The 16,587-nt window shown below is 36.5% G+C and overlaps 1 protein-coding gene across 1 annotated transcript in view; it reads left to right on the top strand.

Moving 5' to 3' along the window:
* The window catches only part of rassf3 (Ras association domain family member 3), a 51,106-nt gene extending 34,943 nt beyond the window's left edge, over positions 1 to 16,163 (top strand). The window contains exons 3-7 of the mRNA XM_087786523.1: positions 7,345 to 7,452; positions 9,243 to 9,416; positions 10,515 to 10,602; positions 11,969 to 12,084; positions 13,346 to 16,163. Coding sequence (XP_087642649.1) covers positions 7,345 to 7,452; positions 9,243 to 9,416; positions 10,515 to 10,602; positions 11,969 to 12,084; positions 13,346 to 13,495 — 636 coding nt within the window. The 3' untranslated portion in view covers positions 13,496 to 16,163. The remainder of the gene's footprint in view (positions 1 to 7,344; positions 7,453 to 9,242; positions 9,417 to 10,514; positions 10,603 to 11,968; positions 12,085 to 13,345) is intronic.
* The last annotated feature ends 424 nt before the right edge of the window (positions 16,164 to 16,587 follow it).

Below are 16,587 nucleotides of genomic sequence, written 5' to 3'. Positions count from 1 at the left end.
GGTTTCTTTGTAGAGCTTGTGTTGTGATCGACACATCTGTGCTACTCTCTTCACTGCACTGACTATATTTCTACATGCTGGTGTAGGAAAATACTGATATACTTTTTTTACATTACTGTCATGGTATTCAACACAGTTTATCGATATACAGTTTAGATGTATTTCTAATTAATTTGCCTTTAAATCATATTTAATTTTTTGTCATAGTTCTATTATGGTTAAATAAATAATTGGATTTTAAATTTACAATTAATATGCAATATATCATGGTGTTTGTTCATATTTGTGTTGCAATCAAACTTGGATGGCATCAGTCATTACGTCCTCTGCAAATAAAGGAACAATAAAATCCTGCGTGGTACCGGCGATGACTGAGGACGAGAGGATATAGTGGACTCCAGCAGTTTTTAAAGCTGATGTTTGGACATATTTTGGTTTCAAAACAAATGAAATCAGTTATGATTTCGTCAAGAGTCATGTGGTCTGTAAATTCTCCAACAGCAGAGTCAAGTACTCGACAATACTACAAATATATCCTTGTTACTACGGTATCACAATATAATGTATCGCTGATCCTGTATCGTAATATGTATCATATCACCAGATACTTGCCAATAAACTTTTGTAAAATGGATGGAATTAACAGAGAGGATATACTTTTAAAAAACCTTTATATATTTAAGAAGGACCCTTTTGTACGGGTTCTTGTATTTTTAATGTCTGTCTTTAACCCTTGTGTTATCTCAGTGTCCAAGTGACCCGAAGGCCTGAAAACGAATAGGTTGTGTCAAGGTGAACGACCTCCCTTGCTTCCAGAAATACTTATGCAGTGGTGGGATGGCCTTCAGGTCACCTGGACCCTGAGATAACACAAGGGTTAATGAAACAAGAAAGATCTCGGAAAAACTAAATCAGCTGTTTTTATTGACGGCTGGTGGATCCAATTAAATCAACTGAAGTGCTCCGACTCGATAGGACCTTACAATAAATAAAGTGGTCCATTGATTAATTTTCTTACCTTCAGGCGACTCGTCCAATTAACTGGACCTTCACAAACATTGACCACATAGTGTCAATAAGTTGTAAATGTTCATGCATTAACAAAATAAAATGGTGAAGTCAAAGCACAAGAGACAAAAATGCTCTATATTACATGAATAATGTGATCGTTTGAATGTAGTCGATGAAGATTTGTTCACTGTTGTGTTTCTTAATGTCTGACTCATGGAAATTCTTGTGTAACTTGTTGTTATCTCTGCGGCTCTTCCTTCATCATCATCACCCACTTATTGTAACGTGTGTTTATGACAATGAGCGTATTGTTTATGTTGTTAGTCACGTTCATGATGGTGTTACAGTCTCTCTTAATTCACGGGTGGAAAGTTTTATGAAGAAAGTTTCACCAAAATTGCTGCAGAAAAGTGCAAATCTAGCTGGTGAAGGGGAAACACTCAGCAATCCTGACTTATTGTTGGATCGACGCCCGACCCTGGCGTCGACCCCGGCGTCGACTCCTAAAGAGTCGGATCATAGAATTTCACAATCTCAGCCCACACCAGCCCACTCACTTCTACACAAACATTCATCAGCAAAACCACCTCACTGGTTCAGTTGCTCAATATTTTTGCAAGTCAAACCACAGAAGCTCGTGTGTGTGTGTGTGTGTGTGTGTGTGTGTGTGTGTGTGTGTGTGTGTGTGTGTGTGTGTGTGTGTGTGTGTGTGTGTGTGTGTGTGTGTGTGTGTGTGTGTGTGTGTGTGTGTGTGTGTGTGTGTGTGTGTGTGTGTGTGTGTGTGTGTGTGTGTGTGTGTGTGTGTGTGTGTGTGTGTGAACTCAGGAAATCAGGGTAGACCTGAATGTGGGATATGGTTGAATCCCGTTTAAGATAAACAAGATGGTTAAGATACTATCAAGGTTAAGCTTCATCATTCAGTTGGATTTAACTGATTCGACTCGATGATTATTGCGGAACGTTTTCATAATAAACATGAAATTTGATGACATAAACTCTACGGCGCGTTAGATTCTGCTTATAGCTATTTTTTGGGGGATAAAAATGTGAAACAATCTCATCAAAAATCAAAGGATCATGTTCAGCAGTGGTAGGCAACCAAATTTTGCCCAGGGGCCCCAGTGGCTGTATTAAGGGGGCCATTAAGCAAAAAAAGGAATTGGCAGAAACAAAAAGTATATAAATATAAAAAATGAGGTTAATATACTGAAATCATTATTTTATTGTATTTTATATGTTACCTTTTTATTTAAACCAAAACTGATGCAAGATATTAAGAGACAAGTAATTAATTCTATAAATAAATACTCAAATTGTTAGTTTCTACATGATCTTTGACATCACAACGGCCACATAAATGCAGTCAAAGGGTACATGTGTGGACCACGGGCCACACTTTCCCATGACAGATTGTTGAGTGTCAAAAGTTGAGTTAAACAAATTGTAATAAAATAAGTTATTAACCGTTTGCTTCTGAAGCTACTTGTCTATGTGGATGATTAGCTAGTTTTTTTTTTAGCTCTATGTGCTTGTGTCTTAGGGTTGTTGGGTGAATTCCAACCAGTCGTATAACATATTGTTTGTCCTTAGAGAAAATGTGCCAATATTTATTTTCCAAATTATAGCAAATATTGCTTAAAACCCCCCACAGTGCATATCCCAGAGTTGCCTGAAGCTAGATTTAAACCTGCAACCTCCCAGCCTTGGGAACGGAGCACAAACCTCCATTGCTGTCAAAAAAACAGCTGTTTATTGTATTGTTTTATCTTCCCATCTCCTCGGTCCATGATGATGTAGACGCTGAAGTTCCCCGGGTGGTCCCGCCACAGAGCCTCCTTGTGTGATTAACAAAGGCACTCGCAGGACTTTGAACCATAACCGTTTGTCCCGCGATCCTCCCTCCGTGAACAAGACTCGGCAATTTTGATTCTCGTCGCTCTGTGCGGCTCTCCTTGTTTAGTCTGTCGGCTTCGCTCTGGTTTCATCGTCTCACACTTTTTCCTTCTCGTAGCAAGTGAATAAAAGGGATGTTGCTGGATGACATGGGATATAATTTCAGTGTTGATACACTTAAATATTTTCTTTTTCAATACCATATTTATGTTCAACAGCACTTTCTAACTGGAAAACTGTTTATTTATATATATGGCTTTTGAATCATGTGTTATTTATATCATGGTTATTTTTTTTATCATAGGTTTATATTGCAATAAAGTGTATCCAAAATAAAGCGATTCAATTTTTATAATACACAAATAACGTACAAATACCTCATCCGTTTTATTTTTTTATTCTTTTTTTTTTTGTCGCAGTCATTACTTCCTCAGCCGTTAAAGGGAACGATATACAACTCCGGCAATGACTGAGGATGAGAGGATACAGTTCACTTCTGCAGCTCTTAAAGCCGATGTCTCAACATGTTTTGTTTTCGAAACTAATATCAGAGTCAAGAGTCGTGCGGTCTATAAATTCCGCAACATCAGAGTCAAGTACTTTTTCCAAACGTATCACAATATATTGCAATATATCGTATCGTTTCTGTGTATCGTGATGAGTATCATATCGCCAGATTCTTGTCAATACTCGCCCCTAGTGCTGACAATGTATCACCCTGTTCATAAATAATTAGGAAATATATTTTATGTACTTGTGTTTTTACTCCATAATGCAACGTCTACTCTGCTGCTGTGGAGGGGAGAGGAAAGGTGTGTGTTCTCCCATGTGTGTGTTTTGTGTCGTAACCATTAGTGCAAAGAATGTCAGGAGGAAAGGTGTGGTCAATCTTTACTTCCCCCATGGACTCCACAGGAAGTAACCGGAGAGCAAGAGGGGCGAGAAGTGAAAGTACGCTGTAGAGTCGAACTGATTGAGTTTAGTTTATATTCTGTTGACCTGAAGCTCACGATTATTATAGTGTTTCTACTGTCGATGTTTTCTCTTCAGATGCTTCTCACAAGTGTGATGTTTGTCCAACAATAGTTTGACCTCCTGCAGATCCAGTTGACCAGTAGAAGATTCTCACAGAGCTCCAGGAGTTTATTTCAAGCGTGTCTCTGTCTCGGCACTTCAGCCTCACTTGTTGTTGATCTTCGGCGATCGGCTTTTGCTCTCAAAATAAAACCATGACCTCATTGCGTTACAGGCTCCGCAGGGCTCGGCTTCTCCTTTGTTTTGCATTCTCAGATCTTATCCGTGTCCCTTTTTAAACCCTCGCAATCCTGGCCTCCATCTCCGTGATCGCTAGGTCATCCTTTTTTGAGCCTTGACGTAGCATAAGTGTCTGGGGTCAAATATTAACACAAAAATTACAATAAAAAAAACCCCAAAAAACTTTTCGTCAGAGTCATGCTCAGGTGTTGGCCAAGCAAAGACCAAATTTACACATCGTCAGATATTTATGGAATACATCACAACATAGTTTAGGGTTCATGATGTTTCTTTATGTGATAGTTCAACCAAAATTCACTCTTTTTATACTCGCCCTCGTGTCGACCAAGGTTTGGGATTATTTTCTGAGTAATCTGTTACTTTTTGGAAATAATGACATTGGTAATATGGACATACATTTCCTCCCAAATTTTAAAAAGGTACGGTTTGCTCTGAAAACACTATTAGTCGACATGAGTAGAAAATGATTGAAATTTGAATTTCGGGTGAACTATCCCTCTACCTCTATCTATCATTGTTTGTCTCCAGATAACATTTATAATACTGGCAGTCCATCAAAGCACGCTATCAGAAAATCAATAAAAAGAAACTGATAAAAGTTGTCCAAACTGAAAGTGAAAGGGTATAAAAAAAAAAGGTTATTTAGATTATTTTTTATTACTTTATATTTTCATTCACCTTGTCGAACATCTTCGAGGTCTGTCGGTTGTTATTTTTTGTGTTTTTTATGCTAGCATTAAAACATATTGGTGATACTTACTAGAGATGTAATTGAAAAAGGGAGAATAATCGATCATCAACAAATAGTCCTATCAAAGGTTGAGCCGAGACACTTCCTGTACACAAGATGTTTTCTTAAGCCTGTTGTGGCTGTTGAGGCTAATCTACTTACCTGTCACTTCCTGGCAAACCAGCTTTGGTTAGTCATCCTGGTCAGGTGGTTATAGAAGTCCCAGATAGTGGCACAACTACTGAGGTGAATGAATACCTACCAAAGAAATCTGTGACAAAAATACAGAGTTTTTTTCTACAAATGACAATCATTGTGACAATTAAACAGTTATTAGTATCTTTAAAACACAAAACAAAACAAAAACAACTAATGTTACTAAGGTGTCAAATGACACGGATGGAATGAGAAACATTTCTCTCTCTCATTAGGGAAGTTGAGAGTGTGTTTGCTGCATTAATACCTTGCTCGCGGTCCATATAAGGGTGTTCGTGATGTCTTTAAAATCCTCCCTGTGCGAGTGTTGAGGATTTACTAGTCCAGAGATCAGCAGCTCCATGCCCATGTAAGCTCAGACACCACTCAAACTACAAACCTCTGCGAGACCTTGTTTTATTGCACGTCTTTTTAAGAACCGATCATCACGAGTACAGAATTTAAATATTAATTGGGTAGAAGTTTGAGTTGATAAGTGAATAGTGAGCAGTAGAAAAAATTAATCCATTGATTCAGAAAATTGGGTTGCTTTTTGTTTTTTGTCTGACACACATCAAAGTCATTTTTTATTTGTATAAAATAGAGCAAAGGGATGACAAATCATTGCTTCATTTAGATGTTAAATTTCAGTATGACTTACTATTTTAAAGCTGGCTAAGCTAAAAACTAGTGCTGGGTTGATGAGGCTTCACAAATGATGATAACACCACTAGATGGCACCGTTTGCTTTACAATATTTGGCTCTGATCTACTAATTCAATGAGACCTAGCATCATTTTTAACTTGGAGTGATGTCTACAGTTAGTTGTCTGTCAAAACTGAAACACTGTATCAATGATACCTCATAGTTTGGTGATACGATGTGTATCATGATACAGGAGCAACGATACAATATATTGCTACTGTAGGAACAAGGATATATTTGCAGTATTGTCGAGTACTTCATTTGAGTACATGACTCTTGACGAAGCCATAACTGTCATTTATTTGAAACCAAAACATGTGGAAAGATCAGCTTTAAAAAGCTGCTTGAAGCCACTGTATCCTCTTGTCCTCAGTCATTGGTGGGATATCGCAGTATTTCATTGTGTCATTTAGCTGCGGAGGAGGTAATGACTGCTGCCATCTAGCAGCCGCAAGTTTAATTGCAACACAAAAATAAACAATCACTCTACATGTTAATTGTATATAAATGTTTTAAAAATCAAATTATTATGAGTAGTTTACAAGTTTATAGCTTATAGAAAGAGTACATTGCACACAAAAATGTCTTTGTATTACATGATTTAAATGCCAATGTATTTGGCAAATAATTATTATTTAAAGTCGCACGTGAATTTCACAGTTAAAGGAAGATTCTCTGGACGTCGCGCTCCCGCAGGAGGATTCCAGTTTCTAAAGTTAGAAGTCAGTTGCTCACCATGGGACACGCACTGATTAGGAAGGTGGTCGGTCATGTGCTGACCCTCCAGGGTGAGCCTCACAGCCCGGCTGGCACCGCTTTAGGTGGTCATTCTGTTGTTTGTACACACATTGAACCATATATTACAGTGTGTGTACTATTTGCCTCTTCATGCATGGGATGTAGGCGGAGCTTAATAAATGTACCATCATGCTTTGTGGTCCCCTTGAGCAGTCGAGTACTAGTACTTTTTTTTATGCTGCTTCACTCCTGCTGAATCTTCTCTTCTCTAGTTTATGAAGGTAAATGATTTAAATATTCACAATATTTGCCCTGAATGTGACTTTTTGAGCGTTTTATTCTCTTGCCGTTCAATTAAAATGTCACTAATATTAATGGTACAGATTAAGTTCTGTGCTGTCGTTAGCTCATAGCTTTAGCTATAATTGTATTTAAATGGATAATATTTGGTTTTGGTAACTTGACAAAGGTATGACATCAGCGATCTGTGTTTGTGGAATAACGTATTAAAGTGAAAAAAAAGTTATTTTTGAACAGTTATACAATCTTTTTTGAGAGTCTTTGCGTTCAACTGTGCTGCTCTACATATAACTAACAAGATGTATAGTAAATATATTATCTTTTAAAATCCTCACTGTTAAAAATACTTGCAATAAAAGAGTATTTCAAACGGTTTAAGAACATGTGACGATTATCTTCGGTTGTTATCAGATGAAGGGCGCACGTTGTCCCGCCGCGAGCGTGAAGAATAACCGGGTTGTTTTCTGACCACGTCTTTTTCACTTTCTCTTTCAAGGATGTGGAGAAGGAGAAAAAACTACGCACAGAGTTCAGCACGGAGGAAATCCGGCAGAAGATTGAGCAGTACAACTGTCGGACCAAAGACCTGCTTAAAATGACGCTGGTAAGTTGAAAAAAACACTGGAATGGATACCAAAAAATACAAATTGACCCCAATGACCTGCAGTGTCACTTTACTTACCATTTTTGCTTTGAACCGTTTCATCCACTGAATCCACAACCTGCTTTTGTGTGCTGTTCAACACACATACACACAAACTCTTAGAGATAAATTAGATTATAGTTCCTCTTCGTCTGTCCGAGACCATCTGCCCGTCAACCGTCTCCTCGACCCACGATCCCATCTTCCCAAATTAGTTTATTTTAATAATGGAAAAACCACGTCCTGATGAAGTTCCGACAGGATCATCAGCATCGCTTGTGTGTTTTTCTTATCTTTGCTCTGGTTGTCATGTAGATGAAGCCAAATAGACTTTAAGTGGGTCGGTGTGAGTCAAAGGCAAGAGTGCAATCCATGTTTATGTTCAGTCTAAACTAAACACTCGTCTGTTTTGAAACTTCTTTAACTCCTGATCTCATTTTCTCCACCTTTACTGCCAATATCAACGTTTATTTGCTGCTGCTTTTTATTAATTTTAATGTGTTTATATAAAATTTATTTTTATTATTTGTATTATTGTTATGAAACTAAGGCTGTAAGGAAATATTAACGTCCTTTACTTGCATAAATATCATATAAATACAATACTGTGTCAATATTTAACAGCACTATATTGACTTTTATCATTTTTTTAGAGTTTAGAGTTATTTTTCAGAATCTGTTTATTACAAAAAAACAACTTACTTACTATTTAAAAAATTGGTTACAATTAAACATCCGGCCGCTAGATGGTGTGACCAAAGACAAGCTAACTCGGCGCCGCCAAATGAAAGTGAATTTTACTTTTATTCTGAACACATTATTTGGTCAAGTAGTTTGTTTTAGTAGTTAAGTTTGGTATTTAATTAACTCACACGTTTGTTTCTTTTCCTCTAAACAATTCATGTCCATTTCTATCAAGCTGATAGCTAGAGTAGCAAAACGGCTAACATAGCATCAGATGTAAAATGTTTATTTTTGTTCACTACTCTTTCAATTCGTATTGAAGGACAATAAATACTGAAAACAGTTAACTTCACCAAGCTATACTTAGGGATGATAAAAATACCAAAATAAAATGTGCTTTATTTTAGTGTTTTTCTTCATTTTAGCTACAATAGCACTTGAGCTAGCGTAATTCTAAACTTGCAAGAGTTGGTTAATTGTATAGTTAATTGAAAAACTAGCATATCATGCTACTTATGCTAGGTCAGCTACAGTATATTCTGAGCTTTTTAACATATAAATTGTTGTAAGTAAGTAAGTGATTAGTATTTATAGAGAGCTTTTCAAGACCAGGGTCACAAAGCTCTTAAACAATCAAAAAATACCCAATAAAATAAATACTTAAAAGCTCAAGACAACACTGAGACAAACACAAAAGACTCAGAAAATCAAGGAAAAGCCTGCAAGAATAAAAATGTCTTAAGATGTTTCTTGTAGCAATAGTTACTTAAAATGAGGCGTTAATCTGTTTGCTTACTGAACTTTGATTTTTTTTAAACATAAAAATAACTTTACGACGTGTCCTTGTCATGAAGCTCAAGAAGCGTTTAAGCCTGAGAGTTGAGTCTAATGTTTCGTGGATTCTTCCAACAAGGACGAGTGAATAAGTGAGACGCTATAAAAAACTCACGAATGCTCGACAAGGAAATATCTTTAAGATTATAAACGTCTTATCTCTGTTACAAGTTTTTTTTCCTTCATGTGCAGCAACACTAGACTAGTGTGTTTAACTCTGTGTCTCGCTTCAGGGCGCGACGGGCGTGTACACGGGGTTCATCAAAGTCCAGATGGACCTGAGGAGGCCGGTGACCGTGAAGGGGGCCCCCAAGGGAGGGGCCGGGGCCAAGATGGGGGAGGCTTTTTATCTGCCCCGAGGCGTCACCAACACGCTTCACATCAGCTCCACCAACACGGTCCGACAGGTGCGTCTTATCTCACACACACACGCACACCTGTCAACCCACATCACACACCTGTCGACCCACATCAAAGGAGGAACAAGTCGTTTAATGTTCTCGCTTCCATGCAGTGACTCGAGGATGATTAATGATACAATGATTGGTCATTTATGTCTTTAATCATTAGGTCAGTGATCCATAGATTTCCTCTGGGTTAACATCATATACTGTGGTTTAAGAAAAGACTTGAAGATGACTGATGAAATTGTAATGGACGACATAAATGAGCTACACATGTCCAAAAAAATTCTATCAATCGAGATAAATATACAAAAAATAATGTTTTTTTAAGTTGTTGTTTAAGTAACATAAAATGGGATCAGTGAAAGAATGAAATGTTGTTGTTTTTCATGATCTTTGACCTTATGAGGGCCATATGAATACAGATAAAGGGCCCTTGGGCCACACTTTTTCCATGTCTGTGTTGGATAATAGAAAGGGGGGAAGAAATACGAGAGGAGGGAACCCCATCAGAAGAAAGATGAGGAAATAAATGTATAAATATTAACCACTCAGCTTTAAGTTTTGGCTCTTTGAAAGCAAATGTATTATTCAAAATGGTCAATCAAGAGGCTGTAGTAAGTAAGAAATTTGTATTTGTATAGCGCTTTTCCAGACCAGGGTCACAAAGCGCTTAAACAATCAAAACAATATTCAATAAAGTATATACTTTAAAGGTCAAGATAAAACTGATAACACAACAGGAGTCTCAGAAAATCAAGGAAAAGTCTGAACAAATAAAAACTTCTTAAGATGTTTCTTGAAGGAGTCAGTAGATCATCAAACACAGAGCGAGAGGAACACAAACAGCTAAGTTCAAGAGTGATACAAGGGTGAATAGAAATGAGAGTTTACATGGAAAAGAAGGAAATAGTAAGGAATGAAAGATGATGGAGAAGAAGATAAAAGGATGGGAAAAACATGAAAAGAAGAATAAAAGAGGGAAATTAAGAGTGTCAGAATGAACAAGGACCATATAAGAGAATAAAAGAACAGATTCAGTTCATCACAGTCGTGGAAAATGTTCCATCTTTAATCCCCAAACGTGTGGTGTGTGTTCAGGTGATCGTGGCTCTGCTCAACAAGTTCACGGTGGCAGACAATCCAGCCAAGTATGCTCTGTACAAGCGCTACCGGCGAGAGGAGCAGGGTAAGAGTATTTTCACTGAACGTACCCGTGTGTGATCAGGATATGTGTTAGTGTGTGTGTGTGTGTATTTCTGGTGGGGCTCATGTTGCTCGGATGCCACCGGGGTCTCCCCACTATCAACACTAAGCCCTGGAATTTGAATATAAATACTGTAAGTCGACAGCTGCTGCGAGGAGAGAGAGGCGTCAAACCTGTCTTTAGTATTTCCAGTCAAAACTTGACCTCTTTACACGCAGAGACGTTTGTTTCGTTAGCTCACAAAGATACAAGTTAAATAAGTATAAAATTATATATATTTATATATATTTTATATGTTTATAGATATAGAATGACTTTATTAATACCTCCCCTTTGGGAAATTGGGTTTCCAGTTCACAGCAGACGATAGTTTAAAAAAAAAACAGAACAAAGTGCAAATGTAGAACAAAATGCAAGTTGTAGTAGCTTATTTATATTTAAAAAAATGTTGACTGGTTTTCTTGCACATCCTGGTTTGACAATCGGATTATATTTCAATGTGAACCGTTTGGATAAACATTGAAATCACGATTATTTAAATTTATTATTCATTCATTTTGGGATTGTTCAATCTTCTATGTACATTTGGTGAGGGATGTGTCGACGAGGCTTCATGAAACAGTTGATGAGGTATCATGATACAGTGTCTTCTTTTTGAAACATCACACATCAGTCACTCTCTGTTTGAAAATTATGTCAGGTTTAACTTAATTAGGAAATCTTAGCCAAAGATAATAAATCAAAGAGGGACATCTAGTGTTCTTTCAAAATGAAGACACTGTATCATGATACCTCATCAACTGTTTCATGAAGCCTCATCCACACATCACTATTAGCAGATATAGCGATTTATATAGATATATAAGTCTTTTGCTTTCAAAGCCTGCAGGATAAAAATCATAATCAAAGTTGAATTTATTTGAATATTAAACACTTTTTCATTGATTTTATTTGACATTTAATTGTTTTATCTATTTATTTTATATAGTCTTGGTTATGAAGGAATTTTTTCATCTGGTCTTGGTCAATAAAATCTACTGATATTATATTAAAAAAAACGATCCGTACATAAACATATCTCATGTAGAAAAACACTTTATTTTAAAACGTTATAGTCCATGTTCTTCATCACTGAAGACTTAAACGTCGCTGCAGTCTCATGAGAAAGTTGATGAAGACACTCTAAGAGACGACGCTGCTAATAAAAGATGGTCTAGACACAAGTCACTCACAGTTTACATCTGCATTTATAAACCCGTCACTCAAGTTCCAGCGTTAAAAACAAGCGTCACGTGACAAGCATGGAAAGTTTTGAGTCGTGTTTCCTGACGACCATGTGTCTCTGCAGTCTATGTGTGCAAACTGGCCGACGGCGAGCAGCCGCTGTTCCTGCGTCTGGTGGCCGGACCTGACAACGACACGCTCAGCTTCGTCCTCCGGGAGCAGCAGACCGGAGAAGTCATGGTAATGAAGTTTTTATCTATCTATCTCTCATTTCCTCTAGCTCTCCTGAGATTGTTTTGTTTATTAAAATATATATTAAAATACACGTTAAAACTTGTTTAATAAAACTTTATATTTTCTTCTTTACAGGACAGAAGCTCAGAGATAATAATATTTTGTTGAGATTAATTGATTTTTTTGATTAATATACATTTATTCTCCCAACATCGGGAGCATTTTAGTATTTCAGCAGTTCTTAATATAATTTGTTTGTATGTTTAACATTATTGAGACGTACAGTAAACATATTAAAAATAATAAAAATAATAAATGCAATGATTGCAGTTGTAATTAATAATAACATAAACATAAACATATGTTATACATAAACATAATCACAATTATAATGTATAAAATAGAATAGTCATGATTAATATATATAGACAACAATAAACACTAGTACAAGAAAATACTTTTATTTTGAAACCCGTTCATGATTAACCCTAATGAACAAATGTTTTAAAACTTTTTGATTTATTTATTTTTCCTTTGTGTCTAATATGTAGTCGAGGTTAACCAGCTGCACATAAACATAGAAGTGTTTTGGAGTTTGTGTTTAATGACATTTTTTGTAAAGTATTTGATTTTGTGCCACACAAACTGTGTTTTAAAAGTCACCGTTTCCATATGAGGCTTTAAAATACAAAGATGAAGAGCAAAAACCTTTAAGTTTTTTTAAATTTTTTTAAAGGTATTTCTTTTAGTAATAATTATACATGTAATTAACCATTTCGTTTCATGTGTTAACCCCAAAAACGAAAAAAAACAACAATAGCTTGGTGTTGTCAGTTTTATGTGTTAATAATAAGTCGATGTCAGTTTTCTGTTTCCTCTAAAATAAAAGTCACGATATTGTCATATTATTGATGTTTCTGGTTAAGAGAAGTGATGTATTGATGAGGCTTCATGAAACAATTGATGAGGTATCATGATACAGTGTCTTCATTTTGACAGACCACTAGATGGTGCCAGGTTTTAGAGTCAAATATTATAGAGCAAAGACTGACATCTAGTGGTCATTCAAAATGAAGACACTGTATCATGATACCTCATCAACTGTTTCATGAAGCCTCATCAACACATCACTAGTTAATAGTGATGGGGAGTTACAAAAACAGAGGGCTACATTAAATCTTATCATTGAACATGTACATTCCTAATCTTTTATTTTGAAAATAAACGAGCAAAGACCTGACCTCTAACCTTCCTCTCCCCCCTACAGTGGGACGCCTTCTCCATCCCAGAGCTGAGGAACTTCCTGAGGATCCTGGACAAGGAGGAGGAGGAGCAGCGGGTGGCGGTGCTTCGGAGATACGAGTCGTACCGCCAGAGACTGCAGGAGGCGCTGTCGCTCGCCAAACCTCCTTCCTAAAGACTCGCACTCTGTTGTCGTGGACTAGCGCCTCCTAGAGGACGGTTGCCTCGGCGAGGTCGAGGACACTCGGAGAGAAGCGAAAGAAGAACTTCCGTGGACTTCTCACACCAAAGATCCAAAGTGTGCCAAAGTTTTTGGCCCTTCACCGTATCCACGGCGACGACTGGAGGCCATACTTTATTTATCTTGTTTATTAGGTCTGTACATATCTTTCTTTAATTTATATGGGTGGAGCTTTTATTTTTTAAGCAGGAAAGTCTTATTTTATTGTCGAACAACCTGACACCAAACTCCAACTGGACCATTTTCATCAAGTTTAATTCATCAAAAAATCAGTCCTAAATTAGAAAATCAATTAGAATCTGTGGAACATATGCAGTGGTCAGTACCTGAGGAGACCAAGCTTAGCATAGGCTGCTTAAATCACTTCATAAATTATTTTTTATTGTAAAGATATGTGCAGTTATATGGACGGTTTGGATGTTCCACGAGAGATTTGTTGAGGCAAGTGTAGAAAGAAAGAAAAGGGTTGAAGTAAGTTGAGAGAGGTGACGAGGAAGTTGAGAAAAGGAAAGAAAAACATTTGTTTTTTATCTTAATCTTTGGAGAGGGTTTTTGTGTTGGTATTGAAAGCAGGAAGTCGGCGCGAGAGCTCAGCACTATTGTCCGCAGCTGCAGGGACGGATTGAAAAGTTCGGGATTCTTTTGAACTTTTCGTCGATTTCTGGTCTTTTGTTTGAGCGGAAACATGGAGCTGGAGCTGGAATGGAAGGTTGAACCAAAGTTGAACGTAGATCCATTACTTTTAGAGTAAACGTGTGTAGATCAGACGACAAGAAGGATGTTATGTTTTAAAAGATAAGACAATCAAATAAACGGGGAAAGGTACTGAATGACGTACAACCGACGGTGCCATCTCTACAATACTGCCCTCTAGTGGACAACAGTTGCGTGTGTCCTTTTCTAAAAATGTTTTCGTCCTAAACCAAAGCTGTTTTGATCAAATGTGATGAAGAGGTTTAGTCTTGTATGAGGTTAAAGCAGTTGCACAAACACTGGAAAGCAAAGAAATGACTTAAGAAGGCAAAAGGGGCATTAGAATCGATTTTTGGGTATTTTTTAAAGGTTGCTTTACATGTCAAATTATTATTTAACCAAGTTTTTCGTTATAGGGTTGTTTTTCAACACCTTTTTTAATTAAAAAACGAACTTAAGGATTAAACAAACCCAATTATTCAAGTTCACGAAATGATTAATTTGCTCTGATACTGATAATTCTTTTTTGTCGCTACCTTCGATAAACAAGCCGTTTCCGTGCTCGTCTGACGGTTGCCACGGAAACCGTTCCGACGGACACCTAGAGATGTATTAACCTGTACAAACCTGTTGTATCAACATATGTTTTCGAGTTCTTTATTTTTTATTTTGGGCACTTTATCTCTTTTAATTCAGGGAAGACGGGTTTTCATTGATACTGTTTATTTTGACGTTGTCCGATCTGGATACCTTTCGAGTTTGTGTTCATTTTAAAGCTTTTTTTTTTTTGTTTTTGTGATACCGCTGAAAACTGTGAACTTTATGTCTGTGTTGATGCTTTCTGTTTTTTTTGTTTTTTTTTCCACCGCTTGTTCCTGGAGTCGATTGGAAGTGTCTGATCTATCAATGAAGCGGTGATCTGTGAAAATTGAACTAAACCTTGTTCTTGGACGTATCTGCTACATTTTTTTTAAAATTGTTTTTGCCTTAATGATTATTTTTGGCTATTTTCAATCCTTGTTTTTTTTGGTGTCAACAGATAGTAGATACTTTTTTTTCTTTGGTCAATTTAAACCTAGAATCTTAAAGTGTTGCTATAATCATTTAAGATGCAATAGAATAGGAGCGTTTTCCAATTGTACTGAAAAATTACTTTTAAAAACTTTAAGACATTTTTCATAATATATATTTGGCTAATTTGGAATTTATATGTAGTAAAAGTCGCATTTTACACCTTTTAACTATATTTATTTTTTCCATTAGAATTGTTATTATTATAGTAACTTACTTTAAACTGGGATTCATATTATATCTATATCATATTTTTCTTGTATTGTCGTTATATTTTAAGACATTCTTGAAATGTATTAATCCAAATAGGTGTATTTTATAATAATATTTTGTGGTTTTATCCCAAAATTAAGCAGTTGATTTAAGAATTATTACTTATTTTATATATATATATATATATATATATTTTATTGAAGTCTTTAAGTGACACATAGAGACTAAACAAGTACATGTTAAACCTTTAATAAAATCACATCTAAGGTAGTTGATCCCACTTCTCCAGATGAGTCTCAACTGGTTTGAGATCAGTTTCACGTCAGTATTCGATGCCAAAGATCTTCTGCTGTGATCGTTCTCGATGACATTTCCTCAACTGTGTTGACTAAAGATAACATTTCTGGAGCTGAACAACATTAGGTTCTCCCGCCACGACACAACCCAGAAGCCATAGTTCTGCTCCAGGTCCGACGACGTCTGCGGTGCCTTCTCTGTGTCACGTTGATGTTTTTATTCGGCTTCCTGTCGCAGATGTCGTGGATGTTTGATTCACTTTGAATCGTTAGAAATGTATCTTTTCACACTTACAGCGGCTGAACTATTAAAATGAATTAAAAATCAATTTGTCGTCTTTGGTTTTATCATCTGGCATTTTTTAATTGTAATATTATTTTTGATTCACTTTTTATCAAAACTTCAACTTTTATTCTTCAAAGACGGTTTGTTTTCAATGTTTTTTAACCCACTATGTTTTGGTTCCAGCTCAGCTCCTCCTCTTGGCCTTCGTTTGACCCTGAACTCAACACCCCCCACACAGCCTTGGCCGATCAAGCGAGACTTATTAACAACAAAATTACCGGAAATCAGTAAAGCAGCTTTTAACAACAAAAGCTTCATCCTGACAGAGATGTTTTAAAAGTGTGTTTTATTATATGATGTAAGAGTTTATCCGCAACTCTCGTAGACTATTTGATAAGTTTGCGCCTCATACAAATAATATATCTCTCGCTTTGATAAATGTGATCCACGAGTGGATTATATTTTGA

This window comes from Callionymus lyra, chromosome 3, assembly GCF_982586985.1.
Source record: "Callionymus lyra chromosome 3, fCalLyr1.hap1.1, whole genome shotgun sequence".
In the NCBI taxonomy this organism is placed as follows: domain Eukaryota; kingdom Metazoa; phylum Chordata; class Actinopteri; order Syngnathiformes; family Callionymidae; genus Callionymus; species Callionymus lyra.
This window is presented reverse-complemented; position numbering and strand designations above follow the sequence as displayed.